This window comes from Doryrhamphus excisus, chromosome 6, assembly GCF_030265055.1.
Source record: "Doryrhamphus excisus isolate RoL2022-K1 chromosome 6, RoL_Dexc_1.0, whole genome shotgun sequence".
Classification (NCBI taxonomy): Eukaryota; Metazoa; Chordata; class Actinopteri; order Syngnathiformes; family Syngnathidae; genus Doryrhamphus; species Doryrhamphus excisus.
The window spans coordinates 11364326-11380730 of record NC_080471.1 but is presented as its reverse complement, the minus strand read 5'-3'; the positions used below and the strand labels follow the sequence as shown (position 1 = coordinate 11380730).

Below are 16405 nucleotides of genomic sequence, written 5' to 3'. Positions count from 1 at the left end.
GAAAGACCATCAGAAAGACCGGGACCATCAGAAAGACCGGGACCATCAGAAAGACCGGGACCGAGAATAGTAGGGTGGGGAGTTCGGACGGACTGACTCGATACAGCTGACCGGGTCTATGCACAGGGGGAGATCACAGGCTAACGACCAATTGACTGAAATGACCGGATCTTTTCACTGAATTAACCGGAATGATCCGGTTCACTGAAATGAACGATTTTGCCCACCACTAAAACGCATTCACACATGGACAATGTAGAACAGGGGTCTCAAACACGCGGCCCGCGGGCCAATTGAGGCCCCTGCCTTGATATGAAAGTTTAATGTTAGTGCGGCCCGCGCAAGTTTGATATGGATGCTGTATGGTATCATGCACCCAGAAAAAATTATTACGTTTGATTAATGTTCATGTTAAAGGTTAAATAACTGTTAATAGTTATCCTCGCTATACGTGTGGAAGTGGTAAGTTTTTGGCTATTTAAGTTTAAAGGAAATAACTTGAAGGCTATCGTTTAGGTCGCTAGCTCTCTAGTTTGCGAGTTAGCATGTGTCTCAAGACCCTGCAGTTGCGCAATATGTTGTAAATAAAAAAAGTATAAATGTGACTATAGTCGTGTTTTGTCATGTCTACAGGGCTCTAATGCTTTGTTAATTTTTATCTGAAAAAAATAATTTGTCTACCCACCAACTATATGTGGTTTCTTAAGTTTTTATTATTTTATTATTATTATTATTATATTTATTTATAACTGATTGATTGATTTTATTTATTCTTGATTTGTTTATTTATTTTTCATCTTATTTTGTGCAGAAAAATAGAAATTAAGATATTTGAGAACAGTGGAATGTTTTATCAGAGCTTTTATTGTAGAAAATCGAACCAAAGCACTGAAAAAGTTTGTATATTTTTCTGTTTTTAATAAATGCATTTTTTTTTTTCTGGAAAACCTGATGCGGCCCAGCCTTGCCCAGACCCTAGCTCCAGTGGCCCCCAGGTAAATTGAGTTTGAGACCCCTGATGTAGAATATCCAATTAACATAACATACATGTTTTTCAAATGTGGGTACCCAGAGTACCCATATAACCAGTGCCACAACTGGCAAGATTCAGGCCTTAATCAGAATTTTAGTCAGTGGATTCTGTCCTTCCTCTATAAATTTACACTGATGATGAGCTAAGCCTCAAAGAATGAAAGTGCAAGGATGCTGCCAAGGCCAACTTCCATCAGACTAACATCTCTGTGGTCGAATTTCAAACATTTGAAGATTAACGCTTGAATTTCCCACCTTGTCTCTCCAAAGTAAAGAATCTAGTTAGTGTGTGTTCAAAGTGGACTAAGTGTTACAAAGACTAACTTTCATTCCTTCACCCTGTAGGTATGACAGCCATGCACTTGTTAGCCGGTTCAACCAAAACTCTCTATGCAAGACTTGTTTGTAAGAGGCATGCGGGGAATGATGAGAGAGTAAACAAAATACTTTTACAAACATTTACTGTACGCTTACTCTAACCCTTCAGTCGAAACCACAGCAGTAATAATGATGTAATTAAACATAAGGAGCTACAGATTAATTAGCTGCAGTGATGGGAGAAGCCCCACAAGGGACAAAAGCAGAGATTACAATTACAATATGACATGAATACAGATCTGGTGTGTGTGTGTGTGTGTGTTTCAATACAGTTCTAGTGTGTATGTGTGTGTGCGCACGCGTGCATGTCACCTCCATGTGAGCTTCCTCATTTGGTGGAAGTGAGGATTTCGGCACCTGGAGGAGGTCAAAGGTCGTTCAGTCATGAAATTTGTGAACGAGTGTGGAAGCAAGACAGAAGACAATCTTGAAGGACAATGTAACCCAGAGACTCCATGAGGGTCCATAGGATCCCCCTGTGGTCTTTTTACGTCTACACAAATTGACCTACATTTTGACGCTTAGCTCCTGCAAAGTATGTTAGCATTTCCTCTTTTTTCAGTTGGGACTGTACAGTCCTCCTCTGCTGCCCCTGTTGGTGTGGAGTGCTAACTGCTCACCTTAGTTAGGACATCAACTCATACACATACTTTAGTATTTTCTTAATAATGACTATGTCTAAGTGTCACTAAAGTATGTGCATATCATATACTACACATATTATTTTATTATCAAATTATTAATTTGACACAAAAATCAATTAATACATAATATGCAATATAAAAATATATATTACAATTAATTCAAAAGGTGAGTGTGAATGGTTGTTTGTCTATATGTGCCCTGTGATTGGCTGGTGACCAGTCCAGGGTGTACCCCGCCTCTCGCCCGAAGACAGCTGGGATAGGCTCCAGCACCCCTGCGACCCACATGAGGAAAAGCGGTAGAAAATTAATTAATTGATTAATTCAAAAGACAACATGCATGTCATGTATTATGTATAATTATTCATTCATTTTCTACCGCTTATCCTCACTAGGGTCACGGGCATGCTGGATCCTATCCCAGCTGTCTCGGGCGAGAGGCGGGGTACACGCTGGACTGGACGCCAGCCAATCACAGGGCACATATAGACAAACAACCATTCACACTCACATTCATACCTATGGACAATTTGGAGTCACCAATTAACCTAGCATGTTTTTGGAATGTGGGAGGAAACCGGAGTACCCGGAGAAAACCCACGCACACGGGGAGAACATGCAAACTCCACACAGAGATGGCCGATGGTGGAATTGAACCACATACTAACCACTCGGCTATGTATAATTATGTATTTTGAATACATTTGCGTTTAAAAATAATTAATTAATTAATTAATTAATAATTGTTATGCTGTTATTATTGGGTGTTGCGTATAGAATTTATTCAATTTTCGAGTTGTAACATAGCTAAATATTGAAAAGTGATGCTGCTTGTGGGGCAGTGACCCACCAGCTCCAGCAGCTGGAGCAGCTGGAGCAGTAGTGAAAAAAGCTTACTGCTTCGCGCCCACTTTGTACTGTGTATAACTGGAGTGGATGGAACAGCATCACCAGATTATGTTGTATTTTATTATTCATTGATCCTAAATTGTTTTTTTCTTTTTCCAGATTTTTTTTCCCTCTTCAGGCTCCCCATTGGCTCCAATGCAGGTACCGGTTACAGTGGCATTCAAGTGACAGCTTGAGAAAGTGTTTATGTGGAACAACATTTAAATGAATGTTAGACTGTGGGCCTTGTTGTGTTGTGTGGTCATGCTTGCAAGCTGGAATGTGCTCATTAAAACCAAACTTCTATGGTAGGAGTGGTCAGTGTATCGCTCTCCTTTGTGAGAACGTACAGTATGAGAAGCAGAAGGAATCTTCCAGTGAAGGTTATAAAAAAATAGAAGAGAGGCAGCGGTCCATTTTTATGACCATACAAGGCTTCACCACATTCCTGCCTCACTTTGCCACGCTCGTACACTTCTTCTCCTCGTGAGGAGGAGGTGGTCTTATCTGGGGGCCACACTCACGGAGCGGGATGAGTGCAGGTCAAGGTTAATGAGGGCAAGTAAGCGTGTAAAGAACCCGAGGTCAAAAAAACGTTAGGGAGGTAGTCTCTGGACTGGGAAGTTTCCTTCTGATAAGAAAGCTGAGGATAAGAAGTTGGTGGAGGTGGTGATTTTTTGCATGCAACTGCAGGTTGATTCCTTTACAAAGTTGTCATTTCTTTACAAAACTGAACTTGTTTGATTATTTTGCGTTTAAAATGTGTTTTTCCTCAAAATTTAACTTCCGGCATCTGCCACCTCTCCCTGTCCTTTCTCAGCAGGGAAGTGGTTAAGGGGACATCACAGACCAAAACGGGCCTACTTTCATTGTAGAAATGGCACTGGTGCATAAATAATTAGCCACAGGATTTTTGCCAAGCAACAAATACATTGTAAGGTTTAGACCAACTGTGCTCTGATAGGGGGTGGGAATAGTTTCAGCTTGACTCAAAAATTCCAAAATACTTGGATCTGCACCGAAATGCAATGGAACTCTGCTTGTGTATTTTTTTTTTTTTTAAACATGATAACAATACCGGGCTGCACAGTGGATGAGTGATTAGCGTGCAGACCACATACCAATACCCTGCTCAGGTATCTCTGTGTGGAGTTTGAATGTTCTCCCCGTGCATGCGTGGGTTTTCTCCGGCTACTCCGGTTTCCTCCCACATTCCAAAAACATGCTAGGTTAATTGGTGACTCCAAATTGTCCATAGGTATGAATGTGAGTGTGAATGGTTGTTTGTCTATATGTGCCCTATGATTGGCTGGCGACTAGTTCAGGGTGAACCTCTCGCCCAAAGTCAGCTGGGATAGCCTCCAGCATGCACACGACCCTAGTGAGGATAAGCAGTATAGAAAATGGATGATGATAACAATACCTGTCACCTTGAACCATGCCAAACGTTGCATTGTATATTGTAAATGTGCACATGCACTACATTACTACACAATGGCTCACTCATCACAGTGAAGGCCCTTGAATGTATTGCTTGATTGGAATTCCACTGCACCTTTTTTCCACTTTCCATGTTTGCTAGTGCAGCTGAGACAATGGCAGGAAAGGGAAACATGTAATGGGAAGTGTGTGTGTGTGTGTGTGTGTGGTGGTGGTGGTGGTAGTGGTGGGGGGGGGGGGGGGGGTGGGGGGGTTGGGTGTACTGGTGTACTGTACAATGCCCACAAACAGCGCCACAGTCTAGCCTATGAGTACAAAGGTTGCTTGTCATGGGAACACATAGCATACTAACTGAAACACTGGGAAGTTAGCGTGTGAACTTATTTTGAAATGTAAACAGTCCAAGTCATCAATTTCATCTGGAAAAAGTAAAGATGTTTCCACATCCTGTGTGGGTGCCAAGCACTGTGGTAGTGTACCTAAAGGGCAGAGCTAGACAGTGTGGTGTGTTGATCGGTGGACAGAAAGGACAAGCGTAATAATTACATCCAGACTCGCCCCCAGCCTCCACCCATGCAGTGTTTTAATCACAAAACGTTCTCTGATCACATGTCCTGACATAATGACAGGGCCCAAATGAGGAATGAATATAATTAGTAATTTAATGAATATTAAGAAACATTTACTTTTTAGATCGTGCTCTGTGAAACAGGGCGAGATCCACCGCCACCACCATTTGAATTTGAGTTATTCTGGTTTAGACTCCGTTTCCAAACTATTCTCAATTCCAATTTTTTCAGAGGAAGGGTCAAAAAAAGTTCTAATGAGGGTGCTAACCAAAGTTTTTGGATGAAATATATCTGAATGTCTCCATGATTTCTTTTTAAAGTTATATAAACTTCTTACAAATTACTTTACTATAAATTTCTCACAGGGTTATTTTTAACCAGTATATAAATACCAAACCAGAACTTCACCCAAACAATTGCGAGCCATCACACACTGTCCATGGTTGAAATTAATGAACACAAACGCTTTCTGATGCTTCTCCTTCATTGATGTTATGTGGCCATTTTTTCCGGTCGATCAAGGTCATTTTTTCTCATGAGAGAATAAAACTTTTTTTTTCCACCTTTCAATGTCCCATGTTTGATGCTCTCTTGGCAAAGTCTAAAGGGCAGATTTGTGGCATTGAAGAGGACGAGGTCGTTCAATTTGTTTTTGATCAGGTTTGTACCAGAAAAGTCTCCAACGACGCCAGCATAGTTGCTAGATTTGTGGCCAATCGCTTTTGAGAAAATACGTTAAAAGTTTGGAATATCATGAGGTTTCGTCACCAAGTTGACAGCACTGGCTCTACTCACTATTTACTGTTTCAACATGAATGGTTTGGTGTTTATTTAAATTTACACTAGCATCCAAGCTGTATAGCGACCCCTTTATGCTCTATTATCCAAGTGTAATTTCTCGAGTGTTGCCCCGTGAAAGCATATAAAATATTTGCAAAAATGTGAGGGGTGTATTCGCTTTTGTGGCATCGTGTAGTTGATCCTGCCCAGCCACATCACCATTTAGACTTCCAAACCCCCCCACCGGCCCGAACTGCTTTGTGAAAATGTGGTTCTAATAGAATCAGTAGAGATGCTTTGGGTGATGTGTGTTAGACATTTGTTCAACAGGTGCTCTTACATAAAACTGCGGAATTATGGGGAAAAAACAGTATGTACTAGTACAACAAGTATCTTTGAAGTTCATGTCAATGAGGTGGAATATATGAAGGCTGGACTACTTTGTTTTTTGGTCCTATAGAATTGTGAACATTGTTTGCACATCATGCAAATTATTGCAAGATGATGCAAATCTTTGCCTCCAAACAATATAAAATGCAAAACTAAACATGACATCAGTGGCAACAACCTGACACCATACTATCACGTTTAAATAACCTCTTTCAAAAGAATAAACAGTGAAAGCTCAAGTCAGGTAAAATAGTAAAATTTGAGTAAAATACCCCTCTAAAGTCGTACAAAACCTTAGTTCCACAGCTCCAACCACTGACACGGACATATTTTGACATGGGATGCTATGTGGCTACTTGTCCATCACAAGGTGGCCACGCCTTCGGTCATTTATTGTGTTATGAAATCATTGACATGTAAACCTCCCTGCAGGGGAAAGTTCGATGAACAGCTTCTTGCAAACACTGTCGCCCCCTGGATGTCAATGGAGCAACTGCAGTCAATGATGGACTATTTAGCCCGAACACTGATGGAGCCGTCATATCATCCTGTAACTCCTGGCCTGGATGTGGCAGGCCAAGAAAGAGAGGTCAAGCAGCCGTTCAGCCTGAGGCTTGAGGAAGCCATGTGACACAATGGAGGTCATCAGAGATGAAGCTTCCTAGAATTGTTCACAGTTTCCACCAAGAAAGTGAAAAGAGGAAAGCTACGCAGGAACTTCCACTTGTCTTATTTGACACCTTACTTAATGTCAGTGTTAAGTTTGTATTTGTCCTGACTTAAAAAGGATGAATATTTGCATTTTTAAAGACTTTTATTACAGATTTCAATGAAATACAGCCATCCTGTCATTGTATCACAGTTCTCTTTAATATGTGCATAATGATGCATTACTGTATGAACTATAGCTGAGGAATGGCAGCCGAAACTTTACTATTGACATTGTGTAGCGGGTCATGTATCATCCTCACAATGCTTCCTGAGAAAGTGTATTAAAAAAAACATTCAAAAAGTATTGAGTCATTATCAAAAGCAGAAATTAATATTTTAAGGCAGCAATATGAGGCTATAGGAATGTTGCATGGTGACGGTCAGCAGTTGAAAGCGTGAGAAAGTTGTGTTGCTGCTTTATCAGTGCTATTACGGTTATATGAGAGCTGGGGTACAAAACAAAAGAGCAGTAGACTTGATGGCCCAACACCATTTGGCTCTTTTTGTAGACTAATTGACATGTTTACCTCACCACGACTGTCACAGAGTTCTGGTTCCGAGTGTGGTACCTTTAGGAGCATCTAGGCAGCGCTGTTCTTCTTGCACTCCACAGAGCAGAAGAGGCAAGCCTTCACCGCCATGAAGCGTTGGCCAATCAGACACTTGCTGCACCCTGAGCACTTAAAGCACTGGGCTGCCGCGTGCCAGTGGTAGTCGCCGTACGACACGCGTTGGGCCTCTGGGTCCACCGACTGCTGGCAGGATGAGCATTTCTGTCCAGATCAAAGACACATGTCAGCAAATTCTTTAACATACCTTTGACTTAAATACTTACAAGGGATGTCTGATATTGGCTTTTTTGCCCATAACTGATATGCCGATATTATCCAACTCTCAATTTCTGATACCAATATCAGCCAACACCGATATGTGTAACGTGACATATCTTCTGCAGTGGAATGCGATGTTGTGAAGCTAATGGATAGAGCATCAGCAATTAGATTGTCATGGTGGCATCTGACAAATACTCGCCATTAGGCTTTGGCTGTGACATTTGTTTTAAAAGTCCAACTCCAAATTGTCCATAGATATGAATATGAGTGTGAGTGGTTAGCGCGCAGACCTCACAGCTAGGAGACCAGGGTTCAATTCCACCCTCGGCCATATATGTGTGGAGTTTGCATGTTCTCTACGTGCATGCGTGGGTTTTCTCCAGGTACTCCGGTTTCCTCCCACATTCCAAAAACATGCTAGGTTAATTGGTGACTCCAAATTGTCCATAGGTATGAATATGAGTGTGAATGGTTGTCTATATTTGCCCTGTGATTGGCTGGCGTCCAGTCCAGGGTGTACCCCGCCTCTTGCCCGAAGACAGCTGGGATAGGCTCCAGCACAGCCCGCAAAAAGCAGTAGAAAATGAATGAATGAATGAAAAAAAATCTTGCTACCAATGTCAACCGATATCATATTTTTATGCTGATATTTATGCCACCGATATCATCTTCATAATATTAACCTATTTCATGTCTCAAATGATTAAAACAGCAGTTCCGTATCTGTAAGAATGCCAATATAAAAGCATCTTGGAGGCTTTTTTTCCAGTATTACAGACAGACCAAGTGGAGTGTGTTCAGTGTCTCACCACAGCGTAGTTGTTCATGTAGCAGGGAGTGCAGACAGGCTTTTCCTGTTCCATCACGTAGGTCTCTCCCGCCAAGATGAGGTCGCACTCGAAGCAGCAGAAGTGCTTCAGGTGCCAGTTCTGACCCTCAGCCTGAGTGTACTCGTTACTGAAGATCAGCTGTAGATGCACGACAACACACAATGAGCACTATGACATGCTTGCATCACGCTAACCAAATCTGTCCCTTTACCTCATCGCAACCGGCACAGCGTGGCTTCTCACTGTCACCGTAGTGACGGCCGCAGTAGAGCTTGCCCCTCTTCCAGAAGTAGATCATGTCCACCAGCAGCTCGTTGCACGTGCAGCACACAAAGCATGCTGGGTGCCACATCTTGTCGTAGCCTGCACGCTCGGCGTACACGGCAGGGTCACCCATACGCATCGGCTGCTTGCAGTGGTGGCATGACTGGGAGGGAAGACAAACAACATGATGGTCATGTGGCACTACCATGCTATTAAGGAAGATGTAGTCAGACATGCAATTCCAACTGCATATGTAAGATACATTTTATTTTCATTTTCTATGTACACAAAAAACACTTGCGACATCCATAGCACTGTGCTGCTGTGGTAAAACTACACATTTTGGGATGGCCTTTTACTGTGGCCAACAAAGCCATTCAGTCTAATCAGCACCTTGCTATGCCACACCTGTGAGGTGGTTGGATGATTTTGGCAAAGGAGAGCTGGTCACTAACACAGACTTTGACAGATTTGTGGAGGATACCTGACAAAAATAGGCCTTTTATTTATGTATGTCTGTTTTGATTAGTTAGCATCTTGGTTTACGTTGTTGACAAAAACTATGATGAAAATTACTAATTAATAAAGTGAACGCCGGTCCAGCGAAGGCAGAAATAGTCAAATTTAGTTACTCCTGAATCACACTTCAATATTAATGATATGGATGCATGCGTGTATACTGGTAATTTCCCAGTCAGCATGTACTGTAAGTGCTACATTGACTGGTAAATAGCTAACCCTGGCTCACGTTCTGACCTACAAGGCAGTTTTTATGTAGACGAGAGGCCAAAAAGCACAGAATGACAGGAAATATGAACTAAATATCAGCTAATTGTTGCTGATAGGTTAATGATGGTAGCGTGTTGTAGTCATTGTTAGGCCACTAACAAAACACCAATCTGGTGCCAAGAAGCACACAATGCTCACAAACAGTTTAACATCTGTCACTGGGTCGATGTCAGCGTCAAAGTGTACCACTTTGATGTGACAAAAGAAAGGTTTGACCTTTCAACTTACAATCACAGAACTTCCTGTTTGGGGGGGAAAGGGTACAGGTTACTTTGAGATCTTAAATTAGAGCTACCCACAGGAAATAATTCTGAACTGTAAAATAGCTCCACCTTGTGCTTACTTATCTCATTTACTTCATTTTTTATCATAAAATGAGACAAATATTAGAAGAAAAATAAATGTTCTTACAAAGTTTTGCTGTGAGGGTCCAGTTTGTTGCGCTCCAGGGGCAACCATGGCTCCAGCGGTGGCTGCAGTACCCACATTGCCTCCAGCTGTACCTGAACCTGCTGAAGTGGCCCCATCTCCAGTCCCTCCAACTCCAGCAGCATCTTTCAAGCCCACTCTGGTGGATACAGCTCCACCTTTAGCCCCTCCAGCTGCACCAGCACCAAGTGGTCCACTCTGACCCGCCGCCGCCTGCACCAGAACCATCTCCTCGGGTAACCTGACGTCCCCAATCCCCAGGGCCTCATCCTTGTACTTGCGCACGTACTGCTGCATTTGCTTGACCTCGGCCGGGCTCAGCTCGTGGCACTTGGCGGGGTCCTGGTCATGTTCGGGTAGCTGGTGGGCCATTTGCTGACGACGGTAAGCAGCTCCTTCCGAGCCCGCCACAGGGCGCTTCTCTGGTGGGAGCAGCTCAATGTAGCGCACCGCCTGCAAAACAGGGAGGGAGGATAAGAAAATGTCGATTAAGGATGATGGTTGAAGAACAGCAGAGGATGAGGAAAACAACCATCTTGTTCTAATAACAAGATATGGCCTGAGACTAAACAAATACAGACACCTCAGGACCTCATTATGTGGTAGCAGAGGGGAGTTTATAAATATATAGTATTAACATTTAACATTTCTGCTTCTAAATGTTACAGAGTAGACATTAAAATCTTAAGGTGTTTATTTTAATATTGTCATCTTGTGTTTACTATAGATTATTTCTAGCTTCCTGATGTTTGGCGCCCTCTAGCGTTCATCGACTGTCATGGTAACATGACGCAGTACAAATATGAGAACAAAATGATAAACAAGATTGACTGTTTAGGGCTCACACTAGCTCTGTGTGGTACAGTTCCGTCTGCAGCGGCTGTACAGCACAACGGAAAGTGTCCGTTTGAGGTCTATTCCAGAGCACTCTCTGGTCAAGCAGTGGTTTTCCGCAGGCAGCGTGGGAGCTCGCCGCTGCGTCTACCAGAGTCAGTGAGAGTCCCGCAGTTAGGAGAGTTTACCATGAAGGGAAGGTTTAAGCTAATTTCTAGAGAGAAGAAAGCAGCTACAGTACAGACTCATTGGAAAGAACTTAATCTGCAAATGTTGGTTATTACTCTAAGTCAGTATGATGACCGTGTACAGTACATTTACTGACAATGTGTAAACACTTACCACATATTTGTTCGCCACAGGGGGGGCCCAATCGTACGTGACAGACTTCAGGGGGGTATCTTGGGCGACCGGCACAACATCAGCTGTAGAGGAACCGATGGAAGCTGTCGCTGTGGTCACTTTGAGTGGGGCAACGGCAACAGCAACAGCCCTGGACCCTGCCCCCCCAAAGTCTGCAGCTGGTCGCACAGAAGCAGCTGCAGTGGCTGGAGGCACGGTGGCTGAGGATGAGGCTGCATGATGCACGGCGTTGGATGCGGTGGAAGGTAAGACTGTGTGAGCAGTGGCCTGGGTGGGTAGCGTGATGGTGATGGCGTTGCTGCGGTACATGGAGACGCCGTCCGTCTTGAGCTTGGCGATGAGGCCTGTGTACTTGGTGTCCTCGAACAGCTTGCCGACCTTCTTGTTCTCCTCAGAGATCATCTGTACGTTGTGCTCCGTCAGGCCACATTTGCAATTCCGACAGATTTTTCTGCAACAGACCAACAATTCTTACCACTCTTTGATTAACTCTGTTAAACTCATCTTGGAAAATTACACCTTGAACCTTCAAAGTCGAGATTGTTATTAAGAATAAATGTAATTATTGAAGGCTGCACAGCGGAGAGTGGTTAGCGTGCAGGCCTCACAGCTAGGAGACCAGAGAATTCCACACTTGACCATCTCTGTGTGGAGTTTTCATGTTCTCCCCGTGCGTTCGTGGGTTTTCTCCGGGTACTCTGGTTTCCTCCACATTGTCTATATGTGCCCTGTGATTGGCTGGCGACCAATCCAGGGTGTGCCCCGCCTCCCGCCCGAAGACAGCTGGGATAGGCTCCAGCACCGCCCGCGACCCTCATGAGGATAAGCGGTAGAAAATGAAGGAATAAATGTAATTATTAATTCTGCTTCCCTTCTTCTTACACCATTAAAGCTCTCACAACTTGAAAGCAGATGCCATATTTTGTCATAACTATTAACTAAGTTATAACTAAGCATATCTATTCGTCATTTCTCACCAATAAGACCAGACTTTCATTCAAACAATGTCAAGCAGTTGTATATTTACTGCTGCGCAAGATGAAATGACGTCAGCTATAATGAAGAGCATGACTCAGAACTCCTGCATGTTGACTTGAGTAAATCCACAGTTTCACCTACTCACGTTTTTTTAGTTTAAAGTTGAAATGAGATCTCAGCAGTGTAGAAGATTAGTTTTACTGGACCCACACAAGTGTTTTGTAGCGTTTCTTTGTGTTGTGACAATCACTCGACCATAGAGACTAGTGTGGCGAACTGGAGTTTTCACAGGCTACTGGCCTCAAGCAGCACGGCAACACTATGGAATCTTATTATATGAGTCAGTTCTTCCCAAGTGTGACGCACTGTTCTGTTTAAAAAAGGTACCGCCTGAAGTCAAATGTCTACACAGGTCCTGTCTTGTTTTGAAACATTTCACCAAGGGTCTAGTCACTGCTAGAGTTTATTGACAATATTCCCAGCACTGAAGTGAGCAAGATGGTTCCATAAATGCCTGCTTCATGGCTCATTTTTTACTATTATATACAAGGCTAAATTTTCACTTTGCCTATTCTACTGTGTATTTATACATTTCTGCAGTGAGTTGCAGTAACACACCATGCTCAATAGTATTCGGATTACTCAGACATGTTAAATTTGTACAAACCTCCAGAAGTGAAGCTCAAAGCCTTCACACTTGTCTTTACACTTCAAGCAGGACGCTCCCGCCCCAAACTCATGTCCCAGCGTCATCTGCAACACAAAGTTCACAAAGGAGGTGGTAAGTGACAAAACAGATCATAATGATGATATGATGATGGAGCATGTGGCGATGGTCATCCATCATTGTGAAAATTAGAAATGCATGATTGTAAGTGACCACGATGTATCCCACAGGGCTTATACATGCTTCCATTAACACCAAAGGGCCACTACAAGAGATAGGCGTGCCACAAATGGCCAAACTGTCACGATGCTCTCCCTCACAGTGACTCACAGTGCTTTCTCGATACGCTGACTCAATGCCAGGCAAAGTCTACTTTTACAAGACACTTTAAGAGTTACAGTTCACAAGCCACACATCCTCTTTTGTCAACACTTACCGGCCATTAGGCACACAATCGAATGAGATCCAACTCAAATCCCCAGCCTTTGCAAAAATAACAATGTTCACTTTTGGATTGACACTGTCATTGAGGTAATCACAATTAAAAAACAATACATTTAAAAAACAGAATGATTCAATACTATTTGATACGGTGTATCAACAATACCATTTGATTCTATTATTACATTTGTTTATATAAACATAAAGTAGCCAATTTTATAAAAGTGGAATTTTGACAGCATTTTCAAATGTGTAATAAAACCATATCCTATCATCAAGCATGCTGTAAGGCAGGGATCAAGCTCAATGACTAAACATTTTCTTAAACCACCTGTAAATAACTATGTCAAACTTATGTAAAGAGATATAAATTTTGGAAATATTTGCTATTGTTTTATAAAAAAAATGCATGTTTGTTGCAAGTGGCAACCTGTCACACTTTGTTCTACAGTCCTTGAACACACCATTTAAACTAAAGACGACTATATGGTATTTTCCCCCTTCGTCTTTCACATCATATTTGGTTACAAATGCTGATACTATGTGGGATTGCATAAAGATAATATTTAATTATGTTATTGGGTGCTACGTGCATATTTGTTTGGTCCACGACCTCAACTTAATTCACACTAACACAGTTCAAGGTGGAGGTGGGACTGCATCAGGGATCAGCTCTGAGCCCCTTCTTGTTTGCTATGGTGATGGACAGCCTGACAGATGAGGTTAGACAAGAATCTCCATGGACTATGATGTTTGCAGATGACATTGTGATTTGTAGTGAAGAGTAGGGAACAGGTGGAGGAGATGCTAGAAGAGTGGAGGCTTGCCCTGGAAAGGAGTGGACCGAGTATATGTCTGTGAATGAGAGGGATGCAAGTAGAAGAGTGAGGTTACAGGGAGAAGAGATACAGAAGGTGGAGAATTTAAAGTACTTGGGGTCAACAGCTCAGAACAACGGAAATTGTGAAAAGGAGGTGAAGAAGCATGTGCAGGCAGGATAGAACGGGTGGCAAATAAATGTCGGGCGTGATGTGTGGTAGAAGAGGGACAGTGCCACCGAGGAAAAGACAGGAAGCAGAACTGGAAATCGCAGAGATGAGGATGTGGAGGTTCTCATTGGGAGTGACCAGGATGGATAGGATCAGGAACGAGTACATCAGAGGGGCATTACATGTTAGATAAAGTCAGAGGGGCCAGACTGAGATGGTTGGGACATGTCCAGAGGATAGATAGTGAACATATTGATACAAGAAGGCTGCGTTTACAGCTGCCAGGTAGGAGGCGTGGAGGAAGACCAAAGAGGAGGTTTATGGATGTAGTGAAGGAGGACATGAGGGTAGTTGGTGTGAGAGAGACAGATGCAGAAGACAGGGTTGGATGGAAGCGATTGATTTGTTGTGGCGACCCCTGAAGGGAAAAGCCCAAAGAGAAAGAAGACACATCAAACAGCGACACATAATCTTCTAAAAACAAACTCCAAGCTGGTACTGGTGGATGCATGGTGTCAGGGCTGTCCATCAAACATCTATTTAATGAAGGAAACAAGAGACATGAGCCTTGATGAGCAAACACAGCTGCATGGATGGTTATTTAGTATTGCATATTGTATGGATGGATGAGCCTTAGCTGACAGTGTATGAAGAAGCACAGGAGATCATCAGTCATGGCCACCAGCAGCATTTTAAAAAGATATTTATCTCCTCTACAGATTAAAATCCCATCTGCAGCCTGTCTGGGTCAACCAAGTCACAATGAAGCATATTCTATGGCATAAACAGCACACAAACAGATGGGCATTATCAGATACTTTATTAAGATTAAGTCAGAAAAAAGACAAGTTGTTCGCAAGCTGCCAAAATGGCTCTGACTGCTAACTAACTTAGGTATGTTTAGTGTTTTTAGCTCAACACAGTATGAATGAACAAATGACGAGTTAGCTAATTTAGTTTAGCTCAACACAGTATGAATAAACAAATGACGAGTTAGCTAATTTAGTTAAGTCATGGTAAAACCAACTCAATGTAAATGAGTAAACGCCATGAACACGAATGTCCCGATAGATTAACCACATTAACAAAGAAAGTTACTCAAGAAGAACATTAAGAATAAAAATGTGAAAACTGCAAATATAACAACTTATCAACTTTTGGGGGGACGAGACGCCACCTGCTGTATGTTGGCGCACCTTAACTGGGCGTTGACTTGCCGGAAACTCACCTTCTTCACTTCCTTCTCGATCTCCATGTTTGCTTTCGGATACAAAACACACCAACCAAACCGGGGAGACTCCAAGGAGGCGGACGCCGTCAGCAACACAAAGCAGTAGAACCGGAGACGACAGATGTGTGGTTTCGAACACAGCCTTTCACTTCTGAACGTCAACCGGCTCCGTATACTCGTCAAGTTAGCTATAACCACAGGCAGCAGCAACCGGTTTAAAGTCACAAAATTAATATGAACACGCCATAAGCGTTGATTAAGTGTAAACATCGTACGCTGCAATTAGTATAATTAGGTATTATGTCTTGAATTCCATTGTGGGTTTTATACACAAAGGCAATCCAATGTGATTTACGTAATTATGAAACGCGAGCGACGTTTTATTTTGAAATCAACGGTCTTTTCCTTTCTTTTCCCGCTAGTAATCTTTCAGCATATTGCATTCAGAGGTCTGTGTTACTTTCACATTGAAGTGAAGGCTCTTCCGTATTAACTGACTTGCGGGGAACCAATAACAACGTGGATGGCACAGCCGTGCACTCAAAGGCAGCCAATCAGTGTGTAGTAAAGGCGTGGCCTCATCCTAACAAAGGCTCAAATGAGTTGGTTACATTCTTGCTGACGTTTTTAAGATGTCCATCACACAAACACTATTTTTAATGTTTTATTTAACACGGAACACAGTTTAAGACAGATGGTCTTGTTAAACAACTGCTTTTGTGACGTTATTTGTGGGCAATCATGCCAATTGTAGTTACAGTAGATATGTAGTCTGATGCTGATGTTGTAGATTGAATAGTCTGGTCTCATTTTACTAATATTTTAAACTATACTCATCGTTTGCAATTGATAGTAATAATGATGTTGTAAGCAGGGGCGCTGCTTGTCATCAGGCAAGGCCGGCAACTGTGCCCCCCCGGGCACA

General features: G+C 42.6%; 1 protein-coding gene across 1 annotated transcript; it reads right to left on the bottom strand.

The window, feature by feature from the left end:
* Positions 1 to 6916: 6916 nt before the first annotated feature.
* tes (testis derived transcript (3 LIM domains)) lies at positions 6917 to 15913 on the bottom strand. Its single transcript, XM_058075903.1, has 7 exons — positions 15478 to 15913; positions 12820 to 12905; positions 11154 to 11625; positions 9960 to 10430; positions 8707 to 8922; positions 8475 to 8633; positions 6917 to 7605 (listed from the first exon to the last, which is right to left on the bottom strand). The coding sequence occupies exons 1-7, from the start codon at positions 15748 to 15750 to the stop codon at positions 7414 to 7416; spliced, it is 1869 nt and encodes a 622-aa protein (XP_057931886.1). The 5' UTR covers positions 15751 to 15913; the 3' UTR covers positions 6917 to 7413.
* Between the last annotated feature and the right edge of the window lie 492 nt (positions 15914 to 16405).

What these genes read in the sequence shown, in the direction of transcription:
- tes (XM_058075903.1), bottom strand. Translation starts at nt 15,750, where the DNA reads ATGTTTACACTTAATCAACGCTTATGGCGTGTTCATATTAATTTTGTG. An exon ending in TTTGAGCTTCACTTCTGGAG is followed by an intron (nt 11,626 to 12,819) that starts GTTTGTACAAAT and finishes GGTCTGTTGCAG; the next exon opens with AAAAATCTGTCGGAATTGCA. An exon ending in ACATGAACAACTACGCTGTG is followed by an intron (nt 7,606 to 8,474) that starts GTGAGACACTGA and finishes TGATCTGGACAG; the next exon opens with AAATGCTCATCCTGCCAGCA.